The sequence below is a fragment of the Lichenostomus cassidix genome, chromosome 8 (assembly GCF_008360975.1).
Source record: "Lichenostomus cassidix isolate B80296 chromosome 8, HeHo_3.0, whole genome shotgun sequence".
NCBI classification, from domain to species: Eukaryota; Metazoa; Chordata; class Aves; order Passeriformes; family Meliphagidae; genus Lichenostomus; species Lichenostomus cassidix.
In genome coordinates this window covers 15814112-15826362 of record NC_139489.1, presented here as the reverse complement: position 1 = coordinate 15826362, position 12251 = coordinate 15814112, and the positions used below count along the sequence as shown (strand labels likewise).

Sequence of the window (12251 nt, the reverse complement as noted above, 5' to 3'; positions counted from 1 at the left end):
GAACTTACTTTATGACCTCGATAATCTAAGTAGTCATATTTATCAAGTTCAGCAGCGAACATTTAATATATTGCATTTTAAGTGTAATAAATGTTGACTTGTACTGCTTACATATAATTATGTCTTGGAAAGTATGCTAGTTTCTGATGTATCTGTAATGAAATGAATGGTGTTTTTGAGGAAAGTGAAAATAATAATTTCATCTTCATTCTGTGAATAGCACTTTAAAATGAGCTATATCTGCTTATTATTTACAAATTTAATTCTATTTAGCCCTTCTCTTTAATAGTCTGTCTAATTTCAGTACACTAGCTGGCCAAATTCAGAATTTTTTCTTTTCTTCTTTCCTGTTGTAAGATGTAAGATTTTGCAAATCAGCTGGAAAGGGCCTCTCTTGTAAATAATTTCAGTTGTGACCTTGCAAGAGACCTGTTTAGATTGCAGGAGAGCAGCTTATCTAGAGGTCTTGGGTCTGAAACAGGTTAATTATAGAGCTACTGTGTAGAGGTTGTTTTTCTGCACAGAAGGCAGTAAGGGGCTGTGATACATAAGGTGTTTTTAATGATTGTGAAGAATAATGGCAATGCACTTATTCTGATTCTCCTTTGAAAGCATAGGCATTTTCTGTTGGAAATCAGTGAGTTATATTGTGTGAGTCAGGGACAATAAAAAAGTCCCAGAGTATCCAGTGAGTTTACTGCATGGTATAAATCTGCTGAATTAATGTATTTCTTTGCCAAGAAGCTGGAGGTGGATTGAAGGCTGATATGTCCTCTTTTGTTTTACATTTAAGAAGTAATTTGTTAGACTGTAGCTGCATTTGACACAGTGTGATTAAGAACTATGGTAGTATTTTTATCACACGTGTAATACATTGTTTTTGACAATGATTTGAGTGTAGCAAAATTCTGTTTTACTTTACAAAGCTGCTGTTGCAGTATTTGAAAAGATAGGCCTCTTCCTGTAGCAAAGCTATTGCATTAATGAACCAAGTCACTCCTCCAGTACGTACAGCTTGTATTATGTGATAGATTAGTTCCTCACTCCAGCATTTAAAATGGCCAGTGTTTCTGGGTACTTGTAGATCTGGTGATTTGGTTCACTCCACTGATGAGGTGTAGCAATCTCCTTCTGGCAGAAAAGATACGCAAATTATTTATATTAATATAGGCATTTGTTTGTGGTCTAACCTCTCCCCATACCTGTGCCCAAAGATTTTTGTAGTTGTCATTTATACATTTAAAATAATTGAAGGAAATTCTGAATGGTAAAGGTTTTATGGGAGTGTATATCCATCCTGAGTAGAACATGCTAGTGTTGACTGAAAGAAATATCCAATGGAGTAATTATAAATGATAATTTTTATGAACAACGTTTTGCTCCAACCTGAACATGTTTTTCTGTTCAACAAATTGAATCACAGCAGTTATTTGGCAGAGAGGGAAAGGGTAGACTACCCCTACACAAAGGGAAACTCCTTTTGACTCATTCCTTTAACTGTGTGTCACTTTAAGGACTTCCCTAATTGTGTGGGAGAAGTTTCCTATCTCTAAGATGTGCAGCTTAAAGTTTAGTGGCTAACAGTTAACTTTTGGTAAATGTGTTTATCTTGTATTCTTGTTGAGCAACCTGAAGAAATAATCTATCAATCTGCCTGCCTATTGGAGTTTGCTTTATTCTAGAGACCAAAAGACATGCTTCTGTTGTTTTCTTTTGTTTGCCTTTTCTCCCCCCTAGATGTGAGTTTGATAATATGTGCAGTTAACTTGAGATATTTACTAGGAATGTTAAACTTGTTAATTTACATCTTGTAGTATCTAATGGCTCATGGCAGTGAGGAGGGTTGGTTTGTATCACCTCATCCAATTTCCATGTAATGGGAAGCACTGGTTTTCAATCCTGTTCACTTATTTGACTGTTTTTTTATTCAATTGTTTTTCCTTTCCCAAAGAGGGTTGCATCCTTATACAATTAATTTATGTTTAATGCTATAGTCTTGTTTTTCATCATTACTCTTTGTGGATTTCTCACGATTAACCCAGACAGTTTCAGGTATTTATAGGTCATGGTTTCGAAACTGTTTCTCTAAATTAACAGCAATTTGCTGAAGCCTTTTACCCTGAGTAGAAGACGCCTTGATGAATTGTTGATAACTTTCCATCCTGCTGTGGCTTCAATTCCACAAAGAGATGCCTTCCCTAGGGTTATATCTGCCTTGATAGCTACATTAAAGCTGTTATCTGTTTAGTTTAGGTGTGCAATTAGAAACTCAGCCAAGTAAAACTTAAGATAAATTAAATTTGTGTGAAGTTGTTGGCTGCTATTATGTTTGTGAAGTAAGATAGTCTAGTGCCAGGAAACCTATGCTATTTCCAAATAGAAGCAATAAAAAAGTAAGTAATTAGTCCAACGAAATTTAACTATGAGAAGGAAAGGTTGTAGAGATGTTTGTTTCTTGGATTTTACAATGGTCTTGCTCAGCCTGAAGATTCCTATTTCTAGTGTTTTTGGTTTTGGGTAAACTTTTCAGAAGCAGCAAGTCCCATTTAAAAAACATGAGTTTGGTTCCTGTTAGTTGTGGTGAGATATTACTGGTTAATTTGGAACTTGAGTTTTATTTAAATGTATCTTTGCGATTTCTTGGGTTGCCATGTGTTTATGTATATATGTTTCTAGTAATCTCTGCTTTTTACTTCCTTCTGCTTCCTGAATGTGTATCAGGAAGATAGCATATCATTGTGCCCTGGTAAGATCAGTGAGATTTTTCATCCATCTTCTAACTAGAAGTTGGAAGCAGAATGCCTTAAATGTTGTCTTTCTAGGCAGGTATTGTGGGGGTGCTGCTGTGGCCAAGCTGAGGTCCTGTTACGACTTTTTGCTTGTGAAAGAACAGAGTGCCTGTGAGTTGCACAGAAAATACATGGCTGAAGCTGCTACTAGATTGCAGATTGCCTGAGCCATTATATTATGAGAGTGTTTAGCATCCCAGCATCTTTTTTTCTTCAGTCCCTTTAGGGATGTCCTGATGTAGGAAGTGCCTGAGGGCTCTATGATAAAGTAAAAAAATTCTGATTTAGTACTCAGATTATGTGTAGGGATGTTGGTCTTGTTAAATTCTGTCTGCAGTGCCATCTGTGCTTCCTCCTGTAGAGGTTCAGTAACCTCTAGGAATTTCTGATATTGTCAAAAAGCAATCTGTTCCAGTCTACTCCTTGTGGAAGTCTTGTATACTCTTTCCACTAAAAGATGCCCGAATGCACTTCCTTCCCTTCCACCTATTGAAACCCTCCTACATCCTGATCCTGTAAGAGACTATTCTCTTGTTTACACTTGGAATGCAAAATCTTGCCCCTCAGCCTAGGAAGATTCAGCTGCATACTTCCCTGTGTTTCGGGGAAGGGAAGTCCTGGGAATATACAACAGAATGATTTTTGTCCTGTTTCTGTAAACTCTCTCTTACTTTTGTGCTATATTGTGCAATGATTCTTCAGCTGAAACTCCCAGTGTCTGGTGTAATTTAAACTCACAGCAGTAAAATCAGGTGATTTAAAAAAAAAAAAAGTTGTGAAGCTGAAGGGAAAGTTGGTTATGAAATAATACTGAGAGTAGACACCCTCATCCAAACTGGAGCTTCATTCCATCTGTGGGCAAAATATATACCAGGTAACAATATCCACCTTAGTACAACATTACTAAATAGGTGGAATGGTTTCACTTTTTTAATGGACTTATTTGTATGTGTTTTTGTTCCTGTAATTTGGCAAGCTACATTGTAATACATTAATAGGAAAAGAAATAAACAAAATACTAAACCAAAAATCACAAGGAATAGAGGGGCACAATTGCTAAATGGCATAAAACATCTTCCTTTGGCACTTTTCCAATTCCCATAGCCTTTAACTGTAACTTGTTGAAATGTCCCATTACAAGCACAGCAGCATGTGAACTGCAGGACATCAGAGTTACTTTTTCCCTGGACTTTTGATATGTCAGGATTTTTAGTTTTATTACTATTCATATATTTCCTGAAAATGAAACCACTTTTTTGTTTCTGAACCAGAATCTGTCCCTTAATAGTTTATGAATAAGTTACTATTTTGAGTTCTGAATGGTGGGACTTCGTGTATATGCCTCGGACATAGGCATTTAAAAAAACATACAAATTTTCAATTCCACATAACTATTTGCTAATCCTATTGATCAGCTTTCCAACCTGAATGTGTGCAAATCATGCAGACTTGACATGATAAATGTCAAATAATAAATAAGAAATCTTCAAAAATCCGTATTTAGTAGGAGTAGGGTTATAAATAAACTCTTTCAAAAACTGTTCTATCCCTAAATTTATAGAACAGCTCATACAGTTAACTGTTTGTGGTTTGTTTTTTTTTTTTTTTTACTTGAGGTTGGGTGTACTTGATTACAAATGATTACCTTTTTTACTTACACATGGAATGTGTGTATTCATTTCATTTGCATAGGGAAGCAACATGGACAAATGGGAGAAAAACTGGTTAAATAAGTGCAATGGTTGCCATGCATAAAACAAGCAAACAAAAAGTGAAAAAGCTTTGGCTGTGAAGGCCGCCTTGGATGGCCTAGAAACTTGGGTTCATGTTGCTATGGCAAAACAACACAAAGGGACAGATCCTGCTGGCTTTGCTCAAGTATCCCCATTCACTTTGTTGGGACTTGTGATGTGACTTAGAGGAGGAGGATTTTTGGCTTGCTTTGGTAGAGAAGTGTTTGTTAGCAGTGTTGTACAGAGCTGTGCAGCCTCTGGCACCACACATGGAAAGAGGAGGGAATTACCAGAGTCCATGTTGATAAGGAGGAGAGGAAGTGGAAGTTTTTCTTCAGTCACTAAAGGAAAAGTTTAGACAAGAAGAAGCATAGAGTTAAGGCAAGGGAAGAACTTGTATGGGAAAGGTAAGTGCTGATAAATGAAACAGATAGTAGCTGTTGGGGAAAGGGCTTAAGGGAACAGAAATAAAAGGGGTAAATAAAACAATAAGATCCCAATTCAGCAAGAAATGTGGCAAATTCCTATGCTAAAGAAGCCTTTAATAGGAAACAAACATCCCAGAATCTGTGGCTCTGGCCACCTGCAGGCATGTATATTGCTAGGTTGGACTGGGCAGACAAGTTTTGAAAAAGTAAGCAAAAATAAATTTACTAAGAGTAGAAAAGTGTGTAAAAGTTGAAGCTAAGGAGACTGCTGATTTCAAGAATACTAGTACATAATAGGTGCTTGACTGGAAGTACAGAATGAGGCTGAGTAGAAAGGTGCTCGGATGTCCTGAAGCCTGAGCTTAATCCTTGGGTGTACACCTGTTCATTTTCATTTATAGTTCTTCAAGAACTTAAGAGCAGAGTTCCATCCCCTTTCTGGGGAGCATTAGGCTGGCGTGGGGGTGGATACATTTCTGCTAGTGGCAGAACAGGGCAGAATGTGATTTCTTAGTAACAAGCCATCCACAGAACACAGAGCTTTATGGTCTGGAGTGCCTGTCAGTAAGGATGGGAAAATCCTTAGGGAAAGGTGTTTATTTTAAGAGTAAGCATCATACTTCTAACCTGTGAATTCTTCCATCTTCTTGTAAGTGCTTTTTAGTTCAAAGGATAGCTTTAAAAAAGTCCATAGACTGATATTCTGAGGAAGAGGAGTAGTAGATTTTTACAAAGAAAACTATTTCTGTTAGTGAAAGGCAGAGAGAAAACAGTAGTGCTCTCAAATGATTTGTGTTTAGTCTGCTGCTGGCTCTAACAAATGTAGATTGCTTTAAATACCACTGAATTAAGGAGCATTTGTTGTCCTCTAGCTTAGCATAGCAATGAGATCTGTCCTTCCAGTCAGCACACTTTGGTGTCTTTCAAAAGCCCTATGCTTTTCACTGGGTTCTAGCTAAGCTTTATGCATCAATATTGTCATGGGCATCAGAGGCTCCTAGTTGAAACCAAATTAAAACCTCATGCTTTCTTGTCTCCCTGTTCTTATGTACTTCAAAATGTGTTTTCTCCCCTTGCATTCCCCCATCTTCTTTCAAACCCAATAAAATTTAGTAGTAGTAAGATTATTCCCTATGTTCCCAGCAGCGCTCATTTCTGATTGGATCTGAAAATGTATATTTCTCAATGAAACAGGGTCTTTGTGCTTTTTATACCCTCACTTTTACCAGTACTAGTGGCCTTTACAACAGCAAATTCCACTGAAAATAACCCTGTGCCGTCAAGGGTTTTGATTGCAGATGCCCTCTTTTGCCAGCCTTCCTTGCAGCTTGTTGTAGTATAAAGCATTGGCATGAAAATACATTTAGTAAACCCAAAGCTCTCATGTCTTCTTTCTCTTCCACATCGGGATTTTTTTGTTATACTTTTAATATGCCCTTTTGTGACCTCATTTACAAAAATAGCCACCCAGAGATACCCCAAAGGAAATGATGATTCTCTTGGAAATGTCTTTTGAATATCAAGTTGACTAGCAGTTGTATTTACTTCTTGGATAAATAGTTTACGTTTCTTATCCCTTTGCTCAGCTTTCTTCTCTTATTTCAAAGGAAATGTCTTCCTATTTTGTGGACTGGTTCTACTTTTCCTAGTTTGCAGGTTTCACATATTTTTTTTTAGTGACAACAGGTCTTACATTGAAGCAAAATCCAGCAGACTTTGTACCACAGCTTAATTTTCTCACTTTTTTATTGTTGTTATTTGTTTCTTTTTTGTTCTATCAGGTGGTCACTTAATAGCAGCTTTGTAGCTGACTCCTGTCACATATGAGGATGATCAGACTTTGCAAAATATTGACGAATTGCCTGCTTAGTAGGTTTAGTCTTAAATGAGTCATTAGTAGCAGTTTGGTCTGTCTTTTGACTTGAATTGCAGCTGTGGAGCTGACAGTTTAAATATCATTCATCCTGAATTCATGAAACTCACTGTCAGTTTGTCACCTTTTCATGTTGCTTGATATTTGCCCTCCTTTTTAAGTTTGTGAATGCATGTCTTCAAGCAAGTTAGCTCACTCTTCAGAAAGCTCTTCTGCATTTTCATTTAAGTCTTCATTATTCACCTTTCATGAACTGGCAGAATCAGGGTAGAAGTTTAGGGCTTTTCAGTCATATACTGCCTGCTCTGAGTTACACCATGGAAATGTTATTGGTCAGTGGGTTGTGGTAGGAATCAAATCACTCCAGCAGATGGAAATGCGTGTGTGTTCCTCTGCCTTTTAAATGATCTTTTTCATAAAGACTTTCATCAAAGCTGAATTGAAACTTGACATTTTAATACACTTAGATGCTCAGGTCAGAGTGGTATCCTAAACAGCATTGCTTTCTGTCCAGTTCTTTCCCTGTGCTCCCTATTTCTACACAACTTGGTGCCTTATGAAAATGTCACTGAAGAGTGAGAAGTTTGTGTTGAAGGGAGAGTGATCTAAGTCATGTATTATGTTTTCTTATTTGGTATATTAGCATATGTGCTGTAGTTGCTCTTTTTCTGGCTTTTCTTCTGTTTGTTTTTGTTGGTGAAATGGTTGTACCTCAGTAACTTGGGTTTCAGAATGCTTATTCATTGCCTGTTTCTACATATGACATCTTGCAGAACATTATGATGATCTTCGATAGATAACAGTAACTAGAAACCTCATTATTTGCTCTATTTGATAGTTTTTCTTTATGGCAGCATTTAAAAATTGAATTAACAACCAAATACTATCACCGGGTAGTGTTAGATTTATTTTCACCTAGAGAAATAGCAGAAAATTATTCCAGTTTATATGTGACTTCCTGAATTATGCTCAGTATTTGTCATTTTGCCAAATGTGCATCTTATGTGGGACACTGAGCTTGAAAGTGAACTGCATGAAACTGTATGTTGTGACAGATAGCCAGCTCCTTGCTTGGCCCATGCACTGCTGTCCTGCAGAAGTGTGTCTGGGTGCTCCCAGCAGTCTGCAGAGCTGCTCCTGGGCTTTCTTCTCACCTCCCAGGTGGGATCTGGGGCACTGCCAAAGACCAGTTGGGGGTTCCAGGTGCTGGGTGCCGAATGAAGGATCTGTTGGAGGCTTGAGTTCTGGCCTTGGGCCCTGACAGTCCTTTCAGGTACGTAGATGCAGCTCCCTGCCTGCACACAGGGCAGTCCCTGCCAAATAACCCATGGAGAAATGCTGCTGAGGAGTTTCTTCTGTTTTCCCTGTAGCCCAAGGAGTGCTGGTCTTGAAGTGCTGGTGTAGGTGCAGGATTTTTGTTGAGTCGACTTTTGCTGGTGCACAGCATGGCACACACTGCATAACAGAATCTAGCCTTTTGTCCTTGTACTGCATTCCATTTTAAGGTCAGCAAGAACTTTTTAAATGGTATGCATGTTGCCACGGTTTAGATTTTTTTGGTCCTGACTCAGCATTTTGCTATCACTTACCCCTGTGATGGGGGTTTGTAATTGCTTGCATTGCTTTATGGTGAATGTTAGTGCTTGCCAAGGCACCATCTGTCATCTGCTCCCAAAGGCTGGTCGTGAAGTAAAGTAGATAAGATTTTTTATTTTACTGAACACAATACCAACATTCTGATTCTTTACCTTTTTGGTTTGTAATCTTATTCTAGACTTCTAGATGACTAAGAATAGATGAAAATAAAAAGGTGGAAGAGGATACTGTGCATCTGGTTAAGTGTTTCTACTCCAAAATCTGCAGCATGCATTCTGGAGTCAGAATTTTCAATGTTTGTAAGGCTGTCAGGCGTCAGCTGTATCATAATTTATTAGTATAGCACACTAGAGTTGTTTAACTGACCTGGTATATTGTGTCTTGAAATCTCTTAAAATAAAGATTCTGAACAGCTTTATATTTAGTGTCAAGTGGCATTGAACAGTTTTCAGAGTTTGTCATACTGAGAAATGATGAGTTAAATTTATCGAGTTACCCATAGACCAGCTAGAGCACATATGAGACATTTCTCCATGCTATAATAAAGGTAGCAGCAGATAACTAAGAAAACAAACGTTTATAAAACCTAGAGAAAGTCTGATTACTTAAAATAAACATGTCCAAGGGTGTGAGCACCATTGGCAGGCTTCAGTGGGACTTCGGTATTAGCTGACAGAAAGGACTCGGGGGTCTCACTTCCAAGTAGGTCACAACTTGCACATTGTATAATATAAGGGAGCAACATCTGCAGAGATTACTGAAATACAGGGGGAAGAGTACCAGGCTGTTGGTGACCAGGGTATTTTAGCAATATAAAATGCACTCCTCTAATAGTCCTGTAAGAGAGAGTTCTGTTTCTCGTCTTAAAAGAGAGATAATTTTAAATATCTAGTAACATTTCTGGAAGTTGTATTTGTATTAATATTTATTTTTACTTTCTATAGGCAATTAAAAGTCCAGAAGATTTGATTTCAAAGCACACCACAAATTTCAAAGAAAGTAAAGCTACATGAAGAGCTACAAAGGAAGTTGATTTGAGAAGACACAGCATTAACAAAAATGTCGTCAAGTTGTGTGACTTCAGTGTTCGCTTTGATGGTTTTGTGCTTTGCAGCTGCAGGTAGGTGATATTATGTAAATAATGCTTTCAGTGTAACTGGCTGTGCATATTTAGAATTGCTGATCAAAAATACTTTTTGATGCTGAAATAATGTATGTCAGCTAAAGTTTATGTTTATGTCTAGGTTTTCTATAAAACTATTATGATCACAATTGCATCATACATGATGTGAGAAACAATGCTGTTCCTAAGAATGTCTTCTTGCACCCATGTTCACCCTAAGAACTGCAGTAGTAATGTAAATTATTTAGGTTATTTACTTATTTAAAAAATTGCACAGTGCACATGTATTATAAAGGGGAGGGCTGATATGGAAGCCTTTGGAGTGGAAGCAGGGTAGCTTGGCCAGCATGATAAACTATTGGCTCTGTCAAGAGGCTGGATTTATTTTCCCAGGTGCAGGGCTGTGCTGGTGAAGTTGCAGTGGCTAGAATCTCTCTACAGAGCTGGGCTGAAAGGGTCTACCAACTCAGCTCTGTGCTGCCTTCAACACCTGTAATCTGGAATTAAGTCTTGATTATTTGACTTGATAAAAAGATATGTCTGGCAAAATCCCAGAGAAGTTCATAATAGGTCACTGAGTCCATCCACCCTTCCTGCCCTATTGGGATAAACCTCACTTCATTCTTGACAGTTATGTAATCTGTTTTATAGTTAACCATCAGTGTTGATGGCAAAAACCTTTTAATAACAGTTGTCCATGTTAACAGAGTTCTTGCAGGAACATGCATTGCCATTTAAGGGGATTGTTCCTGTCCCACATTTTTAAAACAGTATGTTGCAATAACTTGTGACAGAGAAAGGAAAGATCTGTAGAGTTCAAGTACCTAGTTTATAATGTAGTTTCTTCAAGCACTGAAGTGATTCTACTCAGTATGTTTGTTTGTTAAAGTTCTTTCTGTGGTTGCAAGGGGAAGCCTCTTATGTGTCCAGCTTGTATACAGCGTGGGTCTGTGGGGAAGAGGCCAAGTTGGATATATGGTCAGTCAAAATGAGACAGTGGGAAAAGTGGACAGTGGACAGATGGTTTGCTTAAATCTGAGATGTCCTCACTGTGGAAAAGATGACCAGCTCTGGAAGAGACAGGGCTGAGCAATTAAATGTGTTACAATTTGGCTTCGTTTCATCTTCAGCATGGAAAATTATGTTGTTTCAAGCCCTCGTGCCTTGTGGGACTTTCTCTGGGTTTGACCTCCTTGCAGGCATCCATCCAACATTAGTAACTTCGATTGTTTAATAGTACGTGATGCTAACATTTTGCGATAGCTCCATTACAGACAAACTTTCAGCAATACAGGGTGTGTCTGTGTCTGCGGCTGGGGCTGAGGACATGAATGCTGGTCTTGGCTGAGAAGAGCCATTACTTGGAGCAAATCCCAATCATTCTAGATGTGTAAAAATCTACTTTAAAAGGAAGTGCCAGTGTAGAAAACAAAAAGCTTTTTTAATTGATCGCAAATATAATTCTGTTTTGCTGCTGAGGAGAATGCTTGCCTAATGTGTCAGCTTATCTCTTAATGCCAGCTTTAATTAAAACCCACTGATTTAAAAGTGTTATCAAACAGTACTACTATTAGAAAGACGTTCAGTGTTCAGAAAATCTAACATTTCTGTCTTGAAATTTATTGTGGTTTTTTTGGTTTTACTCTCTAATTTTGTGTTTTCCTCTGGCAGATATTCTTGAAACAAACTCTTAAAAAGCTTTGGATTTGATCAGATGCTTATTCATAAGTAGAGTCATAGAATTATTTTGTCTGGAAGGGACCTCTAGAAGTCTCATCCAGCACCCTGCTTGGAGGACGGCTAGTTTAAAATTCTTTCTTTCTTGGACACTGATTCTTCCCTCTATCTGCACGGGAAGAAGTTAGCTGAAGGGAGTAGGAAGGGTTACAGTTTGTTAGGGGAAGGTGAGGAAGGATTGTCTTTGTGGTTTCTTGCTGCATTTGCCTGTGTATTTTGGTTTTCTTCCATGCTTTTTAATTTTTTCAAGAAATTCTTAATGAGAACAACTAGTTAATGTCCTTTACAGAGAACAATGAGTATACTAAGATAAGAGCAAGAACCAATGGACTATGGTGAAAAGGAAAGAGAGATGTCAGGCAGATATAATTAAAACTTAGGAAGGACAGCTCTCTGAAAGTTATTTAGATAGAGCTTTTGCAACTTGAGATCTCAAGTCCTGTTAATGCAGGGAGTTTGTGTCTCTAGGCAAAGAGCAGGTGGGAGCAAGCAATGCATTCCAGTCGTGTGAAAAAGCTGTGGCAGAGGTCCCTGAGCTCTGGTCAGCGTGGTAGCCAGGGTACTGCAGGCTTGGCTCTTAATTGCCAGTGTACAGAACCCATGCTTTTTCAGTCTTGAACCACTAATGTACCAGTATAAATAAAACTAGAAGTCTAAATAAAGTTAAGAAGTATAAATAAAATCCCTGCGTGCTTGTGGTGGAGCCTGGGGGAGGCAGGGGGCAGCATGCCACCTCCCTAGGGTGTTGATTTTTATATATTGAGCCTTTTTCCAGCTTGCTCTTTGTTTCCAAAGAAGTGAAGCTGCTGCAGCAGAGCACACCTTTCTCTTGTTTGCTAGCCCTACACTAGCACTGTAGTGTAGTGAAACCACTGCTACTGCTCTAGAGGGTTTTTTGCTGACTTTACAACATCTTCAGCATTCTTGTATTTCCAAGTATAAGTGAGCTTCTAGACAGAATCTGTGCTTAGT

The 12251-nt window shown here is 38.2% G+C and overlaps 1 protein-coding gene across 1 annotated transcript in view; it reads left to right on the top strand.

The window, feature by feature from the left end:
* TGFBR3 (transforming growth factor beta receptor 3) overlaps positions 1 to 12251 on the top strand; it is a 114008-nt gene that overhangs the window by 3999 nt on the left and 97758 nt on the right. Inside the window, exon 2 of the mRNA XM_085068051.1 lies at positions 9364 to 9539. Within this exon, the coding sequence (XP_084924177.1) occupies positions 9479 to 9539 (61 nt within the window). The 5' untranslated portion in view covers positions 9364 to 9478. The remainder of the gene's footprint in view (positions 1 to 9363; positions 9540 to 12251) is intronic.